The sequence below is a fragment of the Danio rerio genome, chromosome 8, assembly GCF_049306965.1.
Source record: "Danio rerio strain Tuebingen ecotype United States chromosome 8, GRCz12tu, whole genome shotgun sequence".
NCBI classification, from domain to species: Eukaryota; Metazoa; Chordata; class Actinopteri; order Cypriniformes; family Danionidae; genus Danio; species Danio rerio.
In genome coordinates this window covers 27,617,753-27,641,799 of record NC_133183.1, presented here as the reverse complement: position 1 = coordinate 27,641,799, position 24,047 = coordinate 27,617,753, and the positions used below count along the sequence as shown (strand labels likewise).

The window sequence follows — 24,047 nt, the reverse complement described above, 5'->3', positions numbered from 1 at the left end:
CATTAGCAAGGCGTCAAGTCGACAAGTCACATGCACATTACCTAAGTTGATGCCGAAGCTTCAATGAGCTGTTCAGGTAGACAGATGAAAAGAATAACAATATCAACAAATACATATCTTTGTTTTTGTTATTTAATATAGACTGGAGAAGAGGATTTGTTTGACTAGTGGGCTAATTTACAAAAGGCTAGGCCATTTTGTCAGCATTATAAACAAAAACAAACACTAAAATTAAAAATATATATTTGAAAATCACGTGTGTATGTATATATATATATATATATATATATATATATATATATATATATATATATATATATATATATATATATATATATATATATATATATATATATATATATATAATTTTTTTAAGGCTTACAGTCAACAATTAAATAGATATTTCAACCAAGAAACAACATTTCTTCTCATGCTAGGTCAAAAAAGTATATTCTTCTACTTGATTTTTTTCTTTTTTTAGGTAAACAGAACTCTTCAGTTTTCAATCATTTTAATAATGTATTATTTTGGACTATGGTTTCATGTAAAAGTCATTTAGGTTTAGAACAACTGAACAACAGAACTGTCATTTTGAATTAAGGCTTTTGGTAATGAATCAAAGAGCTTAGATCACCAATAGGCCACACTCTATGGAATGTTCCCTAACAGCCCCACGATTCCACCATTTTGGAGTGAAAGCAATCGGCCATCCATTGGATCTCATTGCTATCATGAAAGCAAGCAGCTGCTTTGTTTTTTATTTATTTATTTAAAAAGCACATTAATGCTGAGATACAAACTGAAAGACGACAATGCAACACTTACAATCACAAGACTGCTGATCATCAGCACTTTTAATAGTTTATTTCACAGACTTAATGTTTAATAGATTAACCATACTTGATTTCTTGATATTACTTAAACTTTTAATTACTTTAATTTAATAGTTTTTGTTCTATCATACAAATTAATAATGACTTTTAAAGTGGAATGTTGACAACAGACTGACAGTACACTTTTTGTTGAAGTATTACGTTATAATAGCATTTCCCAGTGTTGTCTGTTAAAGAAAGACTCATAAAGCTTTTATGTCAAATATGTTAGCATGTTTTAAATATAGCTCCTGATCTGTATCCAACTGAAAACAAAATGGGGAATTTTAAACAAACATTAAGTTGAGCATCTTTATGAAAGAGGGGTCATTTTTGAAGAATGGAAAAGATAGATGTTGCAAAATGTAGCCAACTTGTTCACTCCATGCACAGAAGTCTTGCTGCTGTCATTAAAAACCATGGAGGCCATACAAACTACTAGATAAACGTTACTTTTCAAAGGGGGTGTACTCTTTTATGCTGAGAGCACAAAATTATATAGTATAACATTTTAACTCATATGTAACTCAATATTTTGATTCATTCTGTCTAACGTTAGTTATCTGTGCTGTTGTCTTATTGGAATTTTCATTCCAAAATGGCCGCCGCACAACACTAGCAGCATCTAGTGAATGTTTCTTAAATAGCAAGAGTGTCGCCCCTTGGTGATTCTATGCTCTTTGAATGAATTAAGTCTGTTATTTTTAAATGGTTGAGAACAGATGCGAAACTAGTTAGCGACAACTTTGGCCATTAAGTGAACTGCAGCTGGCAAACTATTTGCATACAAGAAACTACATGATTCGATGGACTATATTCACAGCAAGTGTTTTACAACCACTGATAAAATTCCAAAGAACAGTTAATTTGACTATTTTTAATTGTAAAACAAGATGACTGTTTCATTGCAAGCGCCATCAGCATCAGCAGATGACCCTTAATAATACTGCAGTAAAATAAATTTCCTTATATTAAAGATATGGCTAGAGATAAATGCTTCTTGTTTGGTCTGATAACTACTTTATATCATATATCAATGGCATGACAACCTGAGCAGACTACTTGAAAATTAAATGTCCTTGTTATTTAATTAAATTAAAAGTTAAAAGTTTATTTAATGTGCATTGTTATTTAACAATAAATTAAATGTTCTTGTTATTTAATTAAATTTAATGTGCATTGTTATTTAATTATAAATTAAATGTCCTTGTTATTTCATTAAATTTAATGTGCATTGTTATTTAATTATAAATTAAATGTCCTTGTTATTTAATTAACTTAAAAGTTAAAAATTTAACTTATTTATTAATTTATTTAATGTGCATATACCCAATTTTCTAAATCAAACTCACAATGAAGAAACATGACAGAAAGGAGAGACCCTCAGTTAAAAAAATCATCAGATCATAGCAATATGGATATGTTTGCATAAGCTCTCCAATTCACCAGCATCATGTCAAAAGCTGAGGTAATTAAAATTACCTGGTTATTATAAGTGGTTTTTAAAAGTATTATTAAATATTAAATACTATATTAATCAGGCTATATAGGACAAATGTTTAATCAATCAGTATTTCTAGATATGGTAAAATATTATACAAGTATTTGTTTAATTTAAAAGTGATTAAAGCACATAAATTCTTACACATAGCCCTTTTAAACAGCTTCAAATCAACACTGCAAATAGACAAGCAAGTGGTTATTGGAACAGTGAAATGTTGGTTGTAATTTTAACAAGCGTATTGGACTGTGTGAGTATGCATGATGAAAACCGTAATCAGTATTTTAGCTAGCATTAAAAAGACAATAGGCAATCAATGAGGTAAAAGTTGAATGTAACATCGAGATTCTTGAGTTATCTTTAGCCTGGGTTGCTCTGAAAAACACTAGAGCCCTGCATTTGTTGCAATAGTGACAGACAGGGATCCTATGCATAAGAATAGACAGAGAAAAAAAAACTGCAGCAGTGATAAGATAAATAACTGTATACCGCAACATACAATGAATCACTGTAAGAGTGTCTAGACAGCACACAGAGTTTTCCGATACCGCAATTACAAAAAAAAATTGCTTTTATACCGCACATGAAAACCATCATGGAAATCTGGTAAAGGTTAAAATCAGGTGGGGAAAATGAGCTTATGCTTAAACTTTTTATGTATGTTTGCATTTTTTATTCGCTTTTAGAACAAGTGATATAAAGCAAATCTCACTCACCTCGATGTCGATCTCTGGCTGAACTATGGTTGGCTGTGCAAAATAGTCTTGATTTTCCGGTGCTTCACACTCGTCATTGCTTAGATTTCCTAAAAAAAAAAAAATTACAGTTTGTTTTTAAAACTCTGAGATATTTAAAGTATAAAATGTTTAATTCTGAGATAAATAACATTATCACAATTAACACATACCATCTTCTCTGTCATCAGAGTCATCATAACCACTGGCCGTTCTAAAAAGCAAACCAAACATAAACAAACTGAAACTAGCACATGTCAGTAAACATTTAAAAAAGTATTAAAATCCATATAATTTGTAACTGCATTTAAAATTGAATGCTTCCCTTTTAAACAGTGAGCAAAAAAAATAATAATAATAATTTTACATAAAAAGCATATTTAATGCACCTTTCTGAAATCATTTTTTGAAAATAAATGGTCAAAATTTGGGTAAAATAACGTTCAATCTTCATTCAGCATAATTAAAGCAGCATTCTTATACTGAATTGTACTTGATAGAATAAAAGAATTCAATGAACGTATGGTGGCAAATAATAAAGATTTAAAATACAAAATTATATTTTAAATGTAATCAAACATGCCCTTTTCATATAAGATAGAAGAAAGACTTTTGGAAGATAAATCTTGTGTAAATCATGGTAAAAATGTATGATCATTTATTTTTTCTGAGCAAAAATTATGACTAATCAAACAGAACACAAATAATGCTGGATTACATTTTTTTGATCTTTTACCTATGTATGTAGTAAATCCTAATACATGGTCTTCAAAAAAAAAAGGTAGCTTTTTGACAATTTGATTTTAATACAATGCAGCCACAGTAGATGTTAATATTGGAATATTATTACATTTCAGCTTGAGAAATACAAGGTGTGGTGTGAAGTCTTATTGTAAATGCAACCCCTGTACTTTGCACTTGTAGTGTGCACTTACACACTACACACTCAGCCTTGTTGGGTGGAGTTTAGTGTTGTCCCAAATGCAACCCGAACGGCACTATCATACACCCTATCAATAAGGCACAAGACGTGCTTGGTGTAATTTGTTGCTATTTTCAGTCCAGTGCAACCCTATTTTCCCTCTTTAACATTGATTAAATAGCAAAACCGTTTATGCCACTTTGTGGACTCATGGGTGTTCCAGTCTAAAAAGGAGGTGTTAATGCGCATTGTTGGTGCTTTGCTATTTTGAAGAACTGAAATAGACTGCATATATATACACTACCTCCATGCCTTCATCTCTAAGGGCTTTTTTCAGTTTATTCATGACAATTTGCATTTGCATAATATTACTATTAGCAGTATTATTTATTATATTCATACAGTATTTATATTTGTTTAAATAAAAACAAGTTTAGATTTGTCCACCTGTCTGGTTTTGGAGGAGTGTTTGGATAGAACTGAAAATTAGAACTAAATTTAGAAATAGTTTTGAAACAAATATAGAACCAAACGCAATATATAAACAAATGAAATTAAATATGTAGGCTAACGAATGGTGTATGGTGACCAACATTTATGAAAATATTTTGTTTGGTATTCCACAATCAAAAATTAGGTTTATAATGACATGAGGGTGATCTTTGGGTAAGCTACGCCTTTAAAAGTGAACTCCTCATCCATTGGGCAGATTGCCACAAGATTGCTTTACTAACTAAATGGAAAATAACTGTGACCTCTGTGACATTTCTTGCTTTGGTAACATCTGACCTCCTCCAGAGCTTGAGATGCTTTTTCACATCTGTGGGTAAAGACTGTCTCGCCCTCACTCACCCTTAAACCACATGACTAATCCAATGAAGAAATATGGACCAGTCCAAATATCGCTACGCAAACTAATATAATATTTATACAACCTTTTTCCAAATCGTCTCTACATATAGAGTATTTTGTGTGTGTGAAACACTGTACCTGACATCCTTTTTATGACCTTATAGTCGTAGCATGTTTAAGCAAAGTAATAGAAACAAGAGTTGACATTTGAGGACAGGTTGCGAGACTCTGTGGATCGAAACTCACTTCTGATTTTTATCTGCATCACAATGTTGTGTGTGGCATCTTTACCAAGCTTATTTAGTTTTCTTTGTTCTTCTGTATATCCCAGACCGAATATGGAAAGTGGAAAAAATGGATCATGTGAGGGAAACGGCGTAGGTTTGTGTCTTCTTTTGTTGGTTTGTTGTGTCTCTATCGTGCAACCCCAACAGAAAGGTCAGAGGTAAGGTCTAGATATGCTAGAGCTGAAAGTGACACCTGCCTTGTCCTATTTTCATCTTCCTCGCACACCCTTGAATGGCTGCCATTCTTAAAAGGGAGTGAGGGGGTGGGGAGACTGTGCAACCCCAAAACTCAAACAATATACAGATGTGATATAAAGGCGTTGATATACCTCTTTTTCGGTGTTTGTCCAATTTTTTCCATTTCATCTCACATGCAGAGCCATGTCTGTACAGCTTTCACATTTTAATCTAGCATGAATGAACATGGATGGATGAGTTAGACAAATGTGCACTACTACCTAGTTGACTCGGTCTACATCATCATTTGCTTACTGCTTTAACTGTAACATCCATGGACAATCTTAATGATAAAAAATTATATCACACAGTGTGCAGACTGTCATGGATGTCCAAGTAAGTAAGCTCTTAGGAATATTTAACCAAAAATGAAAATCATGTCATCATTAATTCACACTCAACCTGTTTAAAACCTTACAGAGTCTGTTCTATTGAGCACACAAGATGTTTTGAAGACTGTTGGAAACTGGCTGCTATTGACTTTTCCTATCAAAGGACACTATAGTTACTAATACTCTTTAAAACATCATTTGTGTTCCACAAGAAACCGAAAGGTTTCGAGCAGGGTGAGTAAGCTTTCATTTCAGGTCAACTATACTTAAAATTTTATTCATGCTACAGTCAATCATTGCAACAATTGCATCTCGTGTTCACACTTGTAGTTTACTTCCATAAGATTTGTTTTACTGTTTCTATGCACTTCATTATTTTTTATTTTAATATTTAATGTTGCCTTCATTTTTAATGAAATACCATAACCTCCCTCCCCACTCAAAAGGACTTTTCTTCACTTCTGGTCACATGGAATGCCTTTTGGAGGGCAATCAGTGCCTGTCTTATTTCTGCCCTGCTTTTGTCTATTTTGTTGGCAACACCCATTTTCTAACAGTCCAAACAATTTCTAAAAGAAATAATGCACCGCCCTGCATTTTTTCCTTATTTCAGGACTGTTTCAATTGGATGTACATCATGATATGGGGGAAAATAAGACAATCCTAACTTCCGGTGCATGCTGACTTTGAGGAGAATAAAAGAAATGCTGCATAAAAGTATCAAGAGACTTATTATTAAATTCTGTGTGAAATCAAAATCTACAATTTTGGTAGCGGACACTCGGGCTGTATGCACAATATATCATTTCATCATTGACACTGCAATGTGCACGTCCGTAATAGTCACATTGCAGATATCTGCAATGTTAGGCATGGGCCAGTACAAATTTCTGACAGTATGATAACCTTGGATAAAAATATCACTGCATCACGGTATTGTGATAAATGCTCTAAAACAAGTTCCTTTTAAATGTCTGGGTAAAATGAAAAAACTTAAAATTTCCCCCCATTTAACACAATAGGAAACTGCTGCTGTTATTGTAGACATGTCAGGCTAAAGAATTAAAATAAATTATTGACTTGACTGACTGCTATGTTTCAAAAGCACAGATTTCTTTACAACACATTAAAAAAAAACACACGAAAAAAAACTTTACATTTACCTTAGGGACGATATAACAGAATTTTTTTGAGTTTTAAAACCTTGACTTTTCTTAAAAAAAAAGTCAAGGTTTAGAATTTTGAGCAAATTGAAACATTTGAGCACAACAAACTAAACGTTTGTAGCATAAAGTCTAATTGTACATTTGGACTCAATTAAAACAATATAATGTTATTAATATTATTATTATTATACAGTGATTATTACATTTTTGCTTCTGAATACAGTTTGAGAAAAATCATAAATCATTGTTTATTTGCCTCCGTTGTCTGTTGTATTTAACTATGAACTTTTAAAATGATATTTTATGCAGATACGCTGCCCTACACAATCATCCCAACCAATCAAAAATTATGATTTCTTTAAAAGCTATTCAAGTCATCTAGTAAAACTGCATTTATATTGCAATATATATCGCAGTGGATGAAAATATTGCAATGTCAGTTTTTTCCAATATCATGCAGCCCTAGTGGGCACTGTTGTTCTTTAGGTCCCCAACCTTTTTTGCCTGAAACCCCCTTTTTCTCTGGAAAATATTGTAAGGCCCCCTTAACATTTAATAATGCTATCACTCATATAAATTTGCAGTTAGAATGAAAATATATTTACTACTATATCTATATCTGTATATGTTTATGCACAAATAATAGCTTAACGTAAAATATGAAAGCAAAACATCAGTAGGCCATTTGTAACTGAAAACGTAAGCCTTTGGCCTTCAAATTGACTATATTAGTTTGCCAATTTTTTTTAAGTTGTAAATTTTTTTAAGTTAATTTTTTCTTGTCGCTGTATTGGGAATGCGTCTGCAAATATCTCATTAATTTGGACGGCCTCATGCATTCATTAGCAAAAACTTTGGTACAGATAATACACAGTGGCTTGGTTTGGGACTCTTTGCTTGGAGAAAATAGAATAAAAACATAGTTCAGGTAACTATTAGTATTTCCTGCATTTGGTGTTTTCCAGTATTGCTAGTGCTGTGACCCAGGATGTTTGGAGCTTCCTCTTCTGGGTCGAGTATACTTCAGTCATTAGCATTAGACTTTCTTGTGGAAGACAAATTACAAGTTTGTCCATTGTTTAGGTCAGCCAGGGGATAAAATGAACTAAGGCAACATGATCGTTCTCCTAATTATCCACTGCTAAAAAAAATTACCCCCCACAGAGCTCACTGTGGACCCCCTTGTGGGCCGGGACCCCCCTGTTAGGACCTGCTGCTTTAGGTGAACAATTGTACACGTTTATCCACAGAAATTTTATGTTTTGGTCATTTTTAGTCAAAGTCTGAACCTTCACATCCACATGTGGAGTAGCAGGATCCTTTCTTGAGGTCAGTTTGATGGCTTCAGCCACAATATTGTTAACCACGCCCCTCTCACCATTAGTTTGCTACAAAGCAAATGATACACACAAAAATTCTCATTCCGTTTAAGTTGGAAGTATGTCAGTTTGCTAAAATTCTCCTCAAGCAGACTTTAAATCATGAAAACAATTGTAGAAACTGTAAAAGTAGATTGTAGAAACAGTAGAGCGCAGTGCCAGTAACGCCAAGGTTGAGGGTGCGATTTAAGCAAGAATGCATAATTCTTAAAATGCAAATGTGAACTTTGAATGAATTTACATGCACTGTCTGACAATGACAATATTAGACGTTACAAGACAGTTTCAGACAAGCAACGTCAAATTTTAGTATTAATAAGGGATACAATTTTTAAATGCCATTTAGAGCTCGCACACTCACTCCAGTAACCCTCCTCTCTCGTGGGAAATGCAAATGCCGGAGTGGAGTTCAGGTGGAGCGTTCACAAATGTTTGTGATCGTCTCTTCATACGGTATTCCACACCAGCGTTTAGTCTGCGCTTTACTTGGCGATATTCAAAAATCTGAATGTTTGAAGTTCGTTGCCGACAAAAAATTAACGACAAATTTAGAGATATTTTCCTTTTTCAAAATTATTGTGATATTTAGTAACGTTAAATACATAAATCTTAAATATTCTAACAGCTTAAATATTTGTTCTTATTCTTAGTAACGGTTAAACCCTTTGTTGTTAGATAGAATAATCCTGAAAGCTGGCTAAACATAGTTTTAATAGGGTTTTACCTCTGTAATAAGTATATTGACGCCCACTTACCGATACCGGGGAGGTTTCAGGATTCCTCTCAGCTCTGGCTTCTCCGCCGCGCAGGTCTGGACCGAGTCTTCATCATAAGACTGTAGGAGAGTTACCGAATAATTCCTTCCAGAGTTGTTCGCCCAAAACTCTCCATCTGACGTCTCATATCGAACAACAAAATCAATGCGTGCTCCGTTGAACAAGTACGGCGGAGCAAAGGACAGCTTCACGGAGAACTTGTCCGTTTCGCCGTCGTTTGAGTCCTGGACGTACTCGGCTGGGTAATCAAAGTGATTGATCCAACCGTCCATAGTCGACCTGACATAGACTGATTTGTGAAAAGAAATGTTAAGCACACGAATGACCACGTCGAAGGATAGAGGCTCGTCTGGCACAGGTGTCACGCTGTCCACCTCCAGCTTGTTGGTGTGGACCGCGAGTAAAAGCTCCGGGCCGGTGAGCACCTGGAACTCCGGCCACAGACGGTAAGTGGGCTCGCTGTAGGCTTTACGGTATTTCGCCTCCTCTTCTTCCCATCTTGAATTGTCCTCTTCGTCTGAATCAAACGGGACAAACATTCTGACATCAGCGAGCTCGGCTCCCATACTGTCTACAAACGAGACTCTTCTATCAGTTAACGCGAGACGAATTCGCATGTACTCGGCGGTTTCATCCGCGATGGACGAACCTCGCTTCCTGGGAACGGGGGAAGACCTCGGTATAAGCCGGACGTCTTCCTCTGTTTCTTCTTCATCTTCATCGTTACTATTGTCTTCAGAACGTTCAACTCTAACCGTCTTGAAAAGACCCTGTTGTGAGGGGATAGATAGGAAATTGTTGTTATTTCCCTGCGCCATTGCGTCTGTTTCTGCTGCTGTCAGATTGCGCTGCTTTACATAGTGCCACCGGAGACCCGAGAGGGTCCGTCACCGTCCTCGCCTCGACCGATCTAGGCCTGAATCATTGACATAAACGAGAACCGCGGTTTGGAGCTCATACTGCACACACGCGAATAAATGTCTAAATTTAGTAGGAAGAACGTCCATGCTTTTCCAGAGGTCAGTAGGAAGACGGGTTCTGCTGGATTATCCCTCCCACCGAGCTCCTGTTGGTCGCTCCAAACCGCACACGCCCCCCTCAGCTATTTAAAGTTTAAAGACAACTTGGGGTTTATTGTGAGAATAAACATTCCTCATCATAATAATTGCAAAAGAAAAAAAAAAAAAAACCTTTATCACCCTAATGATACTTCAATATCAATAGTTATTACTATCTCCTCAGTAACTAATTATTGTTAGGCCTATTTTCTTTTTTTAAATCATGTGTTATATATTAATGTTATGATCTTTCTATTAGGTCTAAAACAAATAAGAAATATTAAAATAATATTATGACAACAGGAACAATTAATCTTTATTGTTGTCTGTGTTGTTAATTAAAATGATGTCAGTGCAGGATAATTTACGTGCTTAACATGTGTTTTTAACTAATATTATTGTCCATTAAAATTCTTATTTCATTATTTGTTTATATAAACAGAACACATTTACAAACATATAAGTCATATAATAATAATAATAATAATAATTATTATTATTATTATTAATTTGAATTACTTTATATTACAATAAGTGTATATTTATATTATAATAAATATGTTTTACACATTATAAAACAGCAAATTGTTTTTAAACAGTGTTATGCAAAGGTTTGGCAACCCCTTGCAGAATCTGTAAAAACATGAAAATATTCAACAAAATAAGAGAGATGAAACAATGTTATTTTTTATTTAGCACTGTCCTGAGTAAAGCATTTTACAGAAAATATGTTTACGTATATTCTACAAGGCAGAAGAAAATAGCTGAAATCATTCAAATAATCCCCTGCTACAGTGTGTCAACCTTTGGTTTTTAATACTATCAGTTTTTTTAATGTTTATTCATGAGTGCCTTGTTTGTTCTAAACAGTTAAACTGCTTTCATTCTTCAGAAAATCCTCCTTGTCCTGCACATTCTTCAGTCTTCCAGCATATTTTGCATATTCAAACCCTTTCCAGCAGCGACTGTGTAATTTTGAGATCCATTTTTTAATACTGAGGACAATCGAGGGACACTATTACACTATTAAAAAGGTTCAAATTTTCACTGATGCTCAATGGAAACATGATGTATTAAGGGATGCATTATGATCGCTTATATTTTGTCATAATTATTTACATTTTTACAGAAGACAACAAATATTAGTTTCTTTCTTTCTTTGGTGTCACATTAAACCACAGAGTGCTGCAATTTCAAATTAAAGTTATAAATTATTCAAAATATCAACACATGTAAAGATTAAGTTCAGAATTTACAACAAATTGAGTCTCTTTGAGACATTGAAAATACTTACTAGATGCTCATAGGAAAAAAAACAAATACAGGCAAATTTATACAATTACAGTGCATTTTTGCTAAATCAGATTGTGCTCTCAGGCATTATTAGAATTATTCAAATAAGTTTCCAGCCTTTTTGTCACTATTTTTAAATGTATTTTATAAAAACTTTACTTTTTAGATAATTATATTAGTTTTTTCAAAGTCAAAGTCTTAGCCAAACAGCTATAGCATTTCAATGAAGATTTCCACACCATTTACTCGCACTCAAGTGGTTTTAAAATTACAATTATTTGTTTGTCTGTTGAACACAAAATAATTAATTTTGAAGAATGTTGAAAAGAAAACAACCATTGACTTCCATAATAGGTACAAAAATACCATAAAATGTTTTTGTCCTAACATTCTTCAAAATATCTTCGTTTGTGTTCAACAGAAACTCAGAAAGAACAGAAAGAAACTCAAAACAGGTTTGGAATAAGTGGAAGATGAATAAATGATGATGACAAAATGGGTGAACTATCCCTTTAAGGCCTTTTAGGGAAGCAGGCACCTATAACGTTCCAATAGCTTTAAAAATCTTTATGAAATTTAAGACCAACAATTTTTCCAAACAAGATTTTCACAGACAAATGGTGCCCCTTAAAATACATTTCTTATTGCGTAATTCAATCGGTGATTTTTGAGATGCAACTGCTTTTATTAGGTCAGCTAACAAGATCAAATGGTGAGAAAGAAAGCGCTCGATTACAGACCGATGGTGTTTAAAGTTATTGATTGCTAAGCTTTTTTTAACACTTAGACTGAGCAATCAATCTTGCTTAATATACTGAAATCAATATATGCTACAAGTGCTGCATCAAGGATTCGACTTGCTGCATATAGTGAGAAACCAGGAATGCATTCATAACCATTTATGTCTAACCTTTGGTCCTTAAACACAAAAAAGCTGTCTGCACTTTGAATTATCCCTCACAGTTTATAAAATAGACCTTAATGATGTGGAATAGACCGTTTCAATGTGGTAATGTCAATGGTCATGAACATTTCCTGCTTGTTGTCAAACAACTTCACAACCGTAAAAAGAGGCAATTTAATCACATCTCAGTGTTAGTTAATACATCAGTTATTGTATTGTTATTGTTGACATCCCTCAAAATGGTCTATATATACAAAAGATATAATTGCTATAACCTATAACTTATTATATGGTGCTACATTAACAATATGACAAAAAAAAACATTAATTAAAAAATGACAACACAGTTTGCTTTAATGTTTAATCTTACTTGTGTTTTTGTATCTACTACATCTCTGTCTAAATCATTAGCGCAGGAACATACTCAAGATGACATGAGCTGCTGTAAAACTTACACACTCTTCACATTGAATGTTGACTTGACTGACAGCTGCAGTCAGATTGTATTCTAACACGTCTTTTTCCTCTCTCTGTTTAGGTTTGCTGAAAAATCAAAAAGATTGAAAAAAGGAGACTATGATGGAGATTGCAGTTGGTAAAGCTTTTTTTATTTCTGTCAGGTATTGTATTAGAGATTAATCTTGATTAACCATAATAAAGAATACTCATATTTATCAGGAAATACCAGCTATTGTTGTTTTTTATGCCTATATTTAAACCAGGAGTAAAAAAAGTATACGAAATACCCTTTATGAAATACAATGTGATGTAATATAAGTCACATATAGACAATTAATAAGGAAAATGTTCAAACTAAGTAGTTTTGTTTTAATATTTGTCTATTCATGGCTTATATAATTTTATAGGATGTTCAAACTGACTAACATAAATACTGTTGTATATGAAGTATAATGCAGTTCAATCTATGTGAGGAAATATCAAGATTACATTTTAGCTTACAAAGAGTAAATGTTTCATTTGAAATAATTAAAAACTAATTTGGTGTTAATTTTCCTTTATTTTTACTTTTCAAAGTCCTTTAATAATTCATATGGGTTTGAATTATGAATATAAGAATATAATATATATAAATATTTATTTTATTTATTTATTTTTTGTACTTGATCTTCCCATTGCTAAGACATATGCTTAAACAATCTATTAGCTTTTCATCTTCATAAATAGTTCTGAATGTTCGTTTTTATATGCATGTATTAAGCTGGTTAAAAAAAAAATGTTTGCAAGTCTGCATTACGGTACATGCGCTTTGGAGTGTCATTATTGTTGAACAATTTGTTCAAAAACACTCAAATAACCTTTTCAACCACAGGATGAGGATGTTTTTTTCCTGCGTTATTCTAATCGACACACATGCGATCGACATGTACATATGTTCAGTCTCCCCCCCAGAACCCGAATACAACGTCACACACACACTGCAAACGGACTTTCCGAACACGTAATAGGTTATTTTCTCTGAAATCTCATTTTCCGGTCTTCCGGAATGGACTTTACCAGGTTTTGATGTGAAATAGCCATCATGTGCCTTAAACTAACATAAATAATGTTCAGTGTTATTTAATTATTAATAATTTTGTAATTTAATCTCAGCTATTAAATCAGAATGGAAGATGCGGTCCATAAAAATTACTTTTTTAGTAATAAGTAGTATGTTTTAAAATATATGAAACACATATAAGAAAATATATATTGCAAACAAAACATGCAGAGTCTTTTTGTAATAGTTAAGATGGTTTTGGGATTGAACACCTCAACATCCAAGCGATAGTTTGTAAAAATTGTTTAGATTGTAAACCACTTTTAAGCAATACAAAAAACAATAGTAAAACCAAATATTGATAAAAAATGTAAGTGTAAACCCCATCAGAAATCACTCAGGAAAATAAAATCGTATTCTGCTGCAATAAGAAGCTTCTAAAATAGGAAACAGAAATAACAAAATGCCACATAATTTTTAAAGAAGATGTAAAGAGAGTTAAAACTACACACTTGTGTATCTGAAAACACACACACACACACCAACACCCAGTAGGGAAACTGTGTCTATTTTCCACTGAATGTCACGCTAAACATTATAAAAGGGGTGACCTGAACATTTTCCAGATCACTCTAATTGCTCACTCATCGCATGCATCCGACACTTGCACAACAGGTAAGTTCTTTTTGTTTTTGTATTTGACTTACTTGCCTTTAACCTTTATTGCCTTTATTGCATAAAATAAAAAAGCCATTTAATCACTGAAATTTCATAATTTAAAAGCTTAATATACAATATATTATAATATAGAGACTTTTGCTATTTCTTTCCTAAAATTGTTGCCCTTTGTAGATAATTGACAGCAGTGTTTGGAAATGAAAGAGTTAATTTGTTAAATCTGTTGTTAGATTATGATTACGATTGACTCACAGCATTGCATCATCAAATGTGCACAATATTTGGTCAGTTTTTGACACAACATCCTGCTTTGACTTTTTTCATATTCAAAGTAATTTATTAATCATTTATTTATCAATGGATGATTTGAAGCAAGATTAAACAATTCAAACAGTGCTAAAACAGATTTTAAAAGTCAATATTTTGACTTCTTAAAATATTCTCATATATTTTTTTCTTTATATTGCCATTCATTATACACAAAATCGCATTGGAAATTTAGATTAATGTACAACACTAAAGCTACTGTAAAAAATAGTTATAAACTTGATGTTTCTATTTATCTCAACATCTCAAGCTGACTAAAATATTAAGTTAAACTTTGTAAAACCTTAACAAATTAACAAATCTATTTTAATAAAACTTTTTTTGTCATATCACTTTTTAGCCTATTTTTTTTTCTTTTCGTGACAGAAAAACACTTAACAAGCTTAGCATAAAAAGACTAGCAACCAAACTGTTTTTTCCTAAAGTGCAGATGCAAAATGAGGTCTGTGCACAGAGTCAGACTCAGGGTTTGGTCTTTCTTTCCTGCTCAGATGCACCACAAACCCCGTTGCTGAGGAAAGAAAAGCTAAAGAACATATAGAGTGACAGTCTCAAGGAAAAGGGCGACAGACAAAGAAAGGTGTGGGAGGTAAAACATCCTTTCTTCTACAGAGATCCTGTAGTTATCATAGCAATTCCATCATGTGTTAGCTAAGCTACTACCTATGAAATCAATGTTCCATACTATAGGAGGATCACCACACAGACCGATGTAAAGGGTAAGTTACAAAACTAAAAATACACTTCTAGCGTATCTGAGGAGAAAATGAGTAGGTGCGACATTTTCGAGAAAAAAAAACCTAAACAAACAACAAGGTCGACGCCTCAAGTTCTTTACCAAGAAATCAAGTTGCTAATATAAGTAATGTCTCTCTGAATGTTGTTTTAAAAAACTCTATTGCAATTTATTCTTGTGAAAACAAACATCTATATCAAGAACATTTTTGTTGGCTTGAGTAAGTTTTTCAGTTGTTCTAAAGTTTTCTTTATTAATTTTTATAACAGTTCTTGATCTTGCACTACAATTCATTTAAGAGATTCTTAAAAATATCGGTGCCACATGGGTCTTCAAAATAACTAGAGGACAAACAGTACTAAGAGGAAATCGTAACGATTTTGCTTTGCATCAGGCTGTAATGACTTGCTTGGTTTTAACCCTTATTTTATGAGTTTGATAGCATTAGTTAGGTATAATTGTGAAATAAACAGTATCTCTAAGGGTTGGATCACCTAATTTTATGTTCAACATCTTAAATATGTGTTTTAACGTGTAAAATTTGTTTTCATTATTGGCATTGATGCTTCTATACAGAACTTTTAAAATCAAAGACATTTTCCAATTCTTTAGAGCAGACAAATGCTCTGTAAAATAAACTGTGTTTTTTAAAACCAACAAACTGTTATACTTGTAAAGCTGTTCAATTTTTGGGGGGAAACCTAAAATGGTTTTTCTACAGGATCATTGCACAGAATTCAATTTCAGAACCTTTGTTTTTAAGTGTATGACACCTTGATATTACTCTTCATACGATAGGCTGGTAACTATAAATATATTCCCGTTATTGTTGATAACTTGATTGGCAGATATTGTACATATTCTATACAGTTTTTATAAAGGACAGTGATGGGCACTAAACTGACAGTCATCAACAAAAGGAACAAACTTCATTGAGTTTTGTTGGATAAATGTATTAACGCTGCAATTTTGTGTTCATTTTTAGCAGTCGATCTGTGTTTGCTGGATCACAGAATGTCGAACTGATGCATTGTAATTTGATGTTTATTAATTGGTCAGCATCTCACAGTGCAGTGGGAGTTTGTTCACCCAAAAATTAAAATTTACTCACCGTTAACTTACCCACAATTGTTCCAAATCTTTGTTAGTTTCTTTAATCTGTTCAACATAAAAGATATCTTTAAGAATGCTGGAAACCGGTTGCCATTGACATTCATAGCAGGAAACAAAAATGCAATTCAAATATCTCCCAGTTTCCAACAGAACCTCTATTGTGTTTAACAGAAGAAAGAAACTCAAAGAGGGTTGGAACAAGTGGAAGGTGACAGAATTTTCATATTTGGGTGAACTATGCTTTTAAGTAAATAAAAAAATGATGAATAGCTATTTTTGTATTCTAATGAAACACAATTACTGTATGAAGAGACAAGTTCTTACCTTGGTTGTTTCGCATACTGTATGCCATAGTGCCTAAACGTCTTACTAAACGTCCCCCATTTATTTGTTTTATTTTCTTCAATTTGCACATGTTCAGCAACTGCCGCAGACAATGCAATGGGTGTTAATGCAATAGTTAATTTAGAACTCCCTAAATTAAACAATAAATAAATCAAACCTAAAATCAGTAATTATCAACAGTAATAAATCAAGATGGCGAAACTGGGTCTGCCCAAATATTCAAAACTGTCGTTTTACTCTCAAATTTACAGTACAGTACAGTACATACCCTAAATATCCTGGTCTTTGATTTTTATCATATCACTTGTTCAGAGAAATGTAAGCGTAAATGAGTGGGTATGACCAGAGAAATGGAAAAAAAGTGAGTCAAAATGTAATTTGTATGTTCGTGGGAGAGCATTGAGGACAGAATGCACTTTGTGTTCTATATTTGTAATTGTTTTTTAATCATTAATTACAGGTTTCAGGTTTAATTCCACATCTCTGTTGATTGATAGCATTAGCATTCATACCGACACTCTGAGGTCAGGTGACTCACAGCTCAGCTCTAATAATTATCGTTGTGACTATAAATTCCACCGAAGAACATGAAAGTTAAAACTGACTTCACTGAATAGAAGAGTTTCTAAAGTATCGCAATTTCAAAATGAAACTTGAAACTGTCAGTCCAGACTGTTGTCATATCTTGATGGATTTAATTTTGGTGAATGGAACTGAGAGAAGACTGTATTCAGACTGAGAGATGAATAATGAGTTTCATTGGGTTGAATAATCCCGGTCTTATCAATATCAACTCTCTGAGGAAAAATGATTGGTGCGCATTCACTAAATACAATGACAACAACACTGAGAACTACTGAAATGTAAAGAACCAAAAATGACATCCCCTTGCATGTACAATATAAAGAATGATAGATTCTACACAATTGATTTGTGTTGGGACAACATGAAGGAATTAAGTAGATTGACCATAAAACAATTAAGTTTTCTACTCAAAAAAGTAAAAAAAATTGTGTTGTTTCAGCTCAATTTAAAGTTTAAATTGGTTTGAACAATCAGCAAATATAATTTTTTTTTGTGTACGCTGTACAAAAATGCTGGGTTCCATGCAGTTACTTCATGTTGCACCAACACAAATCGATTTTTTTGATTTAAAGTTAAAATTTCGAAGTTAAATCGAAGTTAACTTTTAACATTTTTACAAATTTAAGTGAATTAAACAAAGCAATTAAGTTGTCCCCCCCAAAAAAACACAAAAGAATTCGGCTCAGTTTTAATAAGCAGTTTGACAAACAGCAAATGTCAGTTTTTTTGAGTGTGTGTATTAGTTTAAATTCAGAGGGATTCCACTGCTTTTAGAAACGTGATGCATAAAATAGTTAATTTGTAGCATACAAAATGCATTTCTAGCATTATTTGAAAACAATAAAAATAAAATGTTTTTACTATTCAGCATCTATTAAGTCTCCTTCTGATCACATCTAGTTGCTTGCTTGGAAAACCCCCCCAGGTGAAAAAATGACATTTATCCTACATTTGATGTGGTTAATGTGAAATGTCAAAGAGAATAAGCAACACACGACTTCTTGAGCAGTTTCAGAAAACCGCAATGAAATGGTGCTCTAAAATCCAAAAACTTTTTTTTTAAAATTATTTCTCAGAAGTTATATGCAACATCCTTGCCGTAAGTCCATCCTGGGTTTTTATAATCAATTGTGGGTAATTTCTCAATTTTGTGTAATTAACTATCAAAGTGAAGCAAATCACAACTTTTTAAAATTTTTATATTAATAATGAGAACAGATTGCAAAGGGTTCATTTAATAGTTCAGTAAAAATACAAATTTAAGATATAATAAAAGGCGAGTAAGCATGCATACATTTCTGTGAAATGTGAAGGTTTGTGAAATTTAGTGGTACTAAAATTATTAATTTTGTACTACAATCGTCAAATTACTTAAATGTGCTGTTGCAATCTGTATAATTGCGTTTTTATTTCTATTTATAACCTATTTATTATAACGCTCACAAATCTAACTGGATTTCAAACATACAAAAATTATGTAATTCAACTATTTGCATAAAAAATTGCACATATTTTAAATGTCCAGTGCATTTATAAAGTATTAAAATACATATCATGCATTTAACTTAGAAAAATGTTTGTTTCACAGTATGTGCAAATGATGTTTTTGCAAAAATATGTGGGGCCCACCTCCGCTTTCCTGACCTCTTGGTCCTTGCTCAATGTGAAATGTGGTTTGTGTTCAGAAAGCACCTGCAAATGTGAAACAAGAAAAGGAAAAACAACCCTCATTTCATTTATTAATGCATAATTATGCTATTTTTGGAAACAAAGCAAAAGGTGAAGCTATCTAAGCAGGAAATACCTTGTGTTAGTATTTGGAGGTTGATTCATTTCACTCCTAATTTAGTAGTATGGTTATTAAAAGTCATTTGTGTCTTCCTGCTTATTTCTATATAGGTATGCTTCTTAATGCTACTGGAACACACAGAGGGGATGATAACAGGAGTAGTCACCAACATCTGTACCAAGATGAAGACTGTGCCACCTTTTCCATCATACAGATGAAGTCCAGAATAAGCAATTCTCTTCTGACCTCACCAAAACCAATGGCTACCAAGGTAATGAAGCAGAAGCTGTCATTTCTTTGTATTACTACATGAACAATCTTATTCAACAGAATAAATAATTGTTCTCTGGTTCTCGCCTGACTTCAAATCCATGATCCAACTAAAATATGGATGCTGGAAATCCTTGAAAATGTTTTAATTTTAATATAGTGTTTGACAAAGTGCTTAGGTTTTGGATAAAGTGCTTGAAACCAAAGTACATTTAAGGCAAGTCATTTCACTTGGCGGCCATCTTTAAAATACACATACTCGGGCCAACTTCAAATTATCCAAAACTGCTTGACAAGCTTGCGGTTAAATTTCATATTATTTTCATATTAAGAATCAACAATAAAATTAAACAACAACTATCTCTTTAGTTTTCATTCGTTTATTCTTTTATTCATTTTCTTCTCGGCTTAGTCCCTTTGTTATTCCAGGGTCGCCACAGTGGAATGAACCGCCAACTTATCTAGCACGTTTTTAAGCAGCGGATGCCCTTCCAGCCGCAACCCCTTTCTGGGAAACTTCCACACACACATTCACACTCATACACTATGACCAATTTTAGCCTACCCAGTTCCCCTGCACTACATGTCTTTGGACTGTGGGGAAAACCGGAGCACCCGGAGGAAACCCACGTGAAAGCAGGGCAAACTCCACACAGAAACACCAGCTGATCCAGCTGAGGCTCGAACCAACGACCTTCTTGCTGTGAGGCAACAGCACTACCTATTGCGCCACTGCGTCACCTCTCTTTAGTTTTATTTCTAAATAGTTGAATCACACAAAATCTGCTGAAATTATGTCTGGTTCAAGCCCCTCCACTAGAGACTCATCAGTACTGTATATAGTGATCACTGATTGGCTCCTGTACTAGAAGGCGGGGCTTCATTCGCATTATTGACCGTTATAATTTTTCCCATTCAAAACTATACGAGTGAGACATTTTGTGCATTATATTGACCTTATTCTTTACGTTTGAGCGGGTACAGCCATTTGAATTTTCTTTGTTTGAGACATCCATTCTCATTCACTTGCATTGATATATAGACATTTTAAATGGCTTGTTATGCTGTTTCATGTTGCAAACTGAGATTTTCACATTATAATATTTTACTTTTTAGGTATAGGCATGAACACACTTGCTTGTAGAGCAAGCAGTTTGACCATTTTCCGCCGTTTATTATTCCTAGTCATTTCTCCCATAAGCAACTGAATCGGAAGTTCTAAAACAATCGCAAAAATTAGTGCACTTCCGCATTGCAGAATAAGGTCAATAGTCTTTGTTGAGAGTGCTTGAGAATGTAATTTTGTTGCTTTCATAATAATTGATCTTAATAAATAGGAAATAATAATGAACTATTTAAATAAAATTAAATACATATTTTTCCTTCTGCATAAACAATTTAAACAGAATGCATGGATATTATCACTTTATGGGTGAACAATGCCTGACTCTAAAATGAATGTAAATTTAAGAAGAAAGATTTCCTCCATAGTCCAAAGACATATGGTATAGGTAAATTGGATAAACTAAATTGGCCGTAGTGCATGAGTCTGTGTGTGAATGAGAAATGTGTGGGTGTTACCCAGCACTGGGGGTTCACAAGTTTTTTTTTGTTGATCTATCTAATAAACTTTTACAGATATAACAAAGTAATTTTACAGAGAAATTTAAACAAATATTATTTCCACCCCTAGCCTCTAAACAAGTTGAAAGAGAGAAAAGAAGAAAAAAATAATGATAATTTTAGAAAGTAAACAAACAATTATAAAAAAATAATAAATAATAAATAAATAAATAAATTACGAAATAAAAAACAAATTAATTGAAAATAACATCTGTACAGAATACACACATACCTTGATAACCCAATATTACAAAAATTAATCCTCAGGTATTTATATAACGTACCTAATTATGTTTGCATTGCAATCGAAAGGCCTTAAGACTTAGATTTACAGTTTGTAGAGATACTTACATGCTCAGAAAAGAAAATTCTAAATGTTTCAGAAAAAGCTCTAGTATTGCCATTTATTGTAAACCTGATTTTTTTTTTCAAATGGTGAAGTTCATTGCATCCAGTTGTCAAAACTCAGGGGAAATCTTTGATAATAACAGAATACACCGTCTTGCTAACAGTGTCAAAAATGCAAGGGCGTTTGCAGTACAGCTCGATAACCCTACCATATTCAGAGAAAGTCCAAAAAGTGCAAAAAGAGGACACGGTTCGATGTGTATCTTTGTCACAGAAGGGAAACACTTGAAAATTGATAGCCAAAAAGAAATGATTGATGGACAAAGCCAAAACATATGTATATGCATGCAAAACATAGGTGCTTGATTAAAGTGATCAAATATAGAGTCCATGTGTTGAGTTATTTTTGCCAACCTCACTTTTGTCCAGTATAATCGAACTCGAACTAATTGTAATTGGATGAGGCAATGTCGTGCACAGATAGAGGAGGTATGAGCACGGGACAAAATCTGGTCCCACGTCTTGTCCTCGAATGTAAGATTAAAGTCTGACTCCAACTGTTATTTAATAAAGGAAAGAGAGGTAGTAGAAAAAGAGGAGATCAGCCTGTATAAAATAGACGTTGTACCTTTGTTATGTAAGGGTACTTAAAAAATGTGGTCAAGTTGAGATTTTGGTGGAAGGTTCGCAAAATCTGGATATGAGTTTTAACAAAATTTCTGCGTTGCAAGTATCTAAAGAAATGAGTGCTAGGAAGAGACAATTTTGTATTAAATGTGAAAAGCTGAGAAAAATATTATCGACATAAAAATCACTGACAGTGGATATTCTTGCCCTCTGCCAAATATTAAATGCTTTATCATTAAATGATGTGGCCAGTGCTGTTTTCTTACTGGAAGGGCATCCACTACGTAAAACATATGCCCGAGAAATTGACAGTTCATTTTGCTGTGGCAACCCACAGCAGCGATCATGGACTAAGCCGAAAGAAAATTAATGAATGAATGAAAGATGACACATTTAAGAGAGTTCATTAAAGTAGTTTAATGTTGGCCTTGGGGCTAACATGCCATTTAAAAATGTCCTTACTATACTATGCTATGCTATGCTAAGTGCTATAGTGCTCAAGATTGTATTTTTTGGGGATTTCAAAGATATCTGTTGCCTTGGAGAGTGACCTCAGAGGCCTCGGCTCATCTCGCAATCAGAATTTCACTCTACAAAAGCAGGTACAGTCCAGTTGTAATAGGTTTCACTTTTAAATCAACACTAAAGGATCACAAAGAATTGAAAATAAATTAAAAACTCTAAGATGTCGCATAATTTGATCTAAAACATGATCCTTGATTTGTTTCTGCTTCCTTTACCTAGAGTGCCAGTGGAAGTACAACCAAATACTTTAAACAACACAGACCATCAGTGCTACGTAAAGGCAACCAGCCTTTTCCACAAGGTACTGCTTCTGTAGACTATAAAATATAGAAAACTATTTACTTTCAACAGCCACTTTATTAGGTACACTTTGTAGTACTGGGATAAACTCCCTACTGTACTTGCACCATTTTACGCTTTATAATATATGGTTTCATATTTTTACACCAATTTCTGCTTTCATCATGTCACATAAGAAATTAAAACTCATCAAACCAGGCAACCGTTTATTATTCTTCTGTTGGTGAGCTATTGTTTATTATAGCCTCAGTTTCCTGTTTTTTTTTCTTCTTTGCTGTCAAGAGTGGCACTGTTGTGCTCTTCTGCTGCTGTAGCACATCTGCTTCACGGTTTGATGCGTTGTTTTGCTTCTCAAACCAGTCTGATCATTCCTCTCACGTCTGTCATCAACAAAGCTTTCAAAAAAAAGCCACTTACTTAATATTTTCTTTTTTTCTGACAAATTTCTGTAATATGATTGTGGATAAAAATCTAGAATCTAGAAATTTCAGAAAAACCCATCACATTCAAACAAACATGCCACATTCAAAGTCATTAAAATCCCCCTTTCCCCTGTTCTAATGAACTTCAGCAAATCCTCTTGATCATGTCTGCATGCCTAAATGTATTGAGTTGCTATAAAAGACAATTGAACAGGTGTACCTAATAAAGTGACCAGTTAGTGCATCTCTGAAAGTGAATTTTTCATAATGCTCTGCAGCATGCAGTGCTCATGATTGGGTTGTGGACACCGTGTGTAAGACAGAACCTGACAGTGAACCATCAGATGCCATCCCTCTTTACACTGGCCAGTCTGAAAGCAGAATCGGTGCTTATGCGTCAAGCCCTCAGCCTGGCAGCCCGGAGTATACTGGGAAGTGAGTATGTAGTTTGAGAAAACAAACACAAATTAGGATATTCAGTGCTGGAATGAAAATGTGGACATCCACTTTGTAACATTATTGTGTCTATATTCATTTCACTTTTACAA

At 33.4% G+C, this 24,047-nt stretch overlaps 2 protein-coding genes across 14 annotated transcripts in view; one reads left to right on the top strand and one right to left on the bottom strand.

The window, feature by feature from the left end:
* Positions 1–10,102, bottom strand: part of LOC141375633 (protein phosphatase 1 regulatory subunit 3A-like) — a 14,915-nt gene extending 4,813 nt beyond the window's left edge. The window contains exons 1-4 of one of the 3 annotated variants that reach the window (XM_073910428.1): positions 9,038–10,102; positions 3,281–3,321; positions 3,090–3,178; positions 42–68 (exon numbers count right to left, since the gene is read on the bottom strand). In XM_073910428.1, the coding sequence (XP_073766529.1) occupies positions 42–68; positions 3,090–3,178; positions 3,281–3,321; positions 9,038–9,876 (996 nt within the window). In that variant the 5' untranslated portion in view covers positions 9,877–10,102. Of the gene's footprint in view, positions 1–41; positions 69–3,089; positions 3,179–3,280; positions 3,322–9,037 lie in introns of those variants that run through there. The other 2 variants (XM_073910425.1, XM_073910426.1) reach the window with 2 other exon arrangements.
* Positions 8,707–24,047, top strand: part of foxp3a (forkhead box P3a) — a 19,686-nt gene continuing 4,345 nt past the window's right edge. Inside the window, exons 1-8 of one of the 11 annotated variants that reach the window (XM_073909760.1) lie at positions 9,050–9,504; positions 12,852–12,933; positions 14,438–14,486; positions 15,308–15,396; positions 19,495–19,655; positions 22,780–22,854; positions 22,997–23,078; positions 23,778–23,934. In XM_073909760.1, coding sequence (XP_073765861.1) covers positions 19,497–19,655; positions 22,780–22,854; positions 22,997–23,078; positions 23,778–23,934 — 473 coding nt within the window. In that variant the 5' untranslated portion in view covers positions 9,050–9,504; positions 12,852–12,933; positions 14,438–14,486; positions 15,308–15,396; positions 19,495–19,496. Of the gene's footprint in view, positions 9,505–12,851; positions 12,934–14,437; positions 14,487–15,307; positions 15,536–19,494; positions 19,656–22,779; positions 22,855–22,996; positions 23,079–23,777; positions 23,935–24,047 lie in introns of those variants that run through there. The other 10 variants (XM_073909758.1, XM_068223012.2, XM_021478298.3 and 7 more) reach the window with 10 other exon arrangements.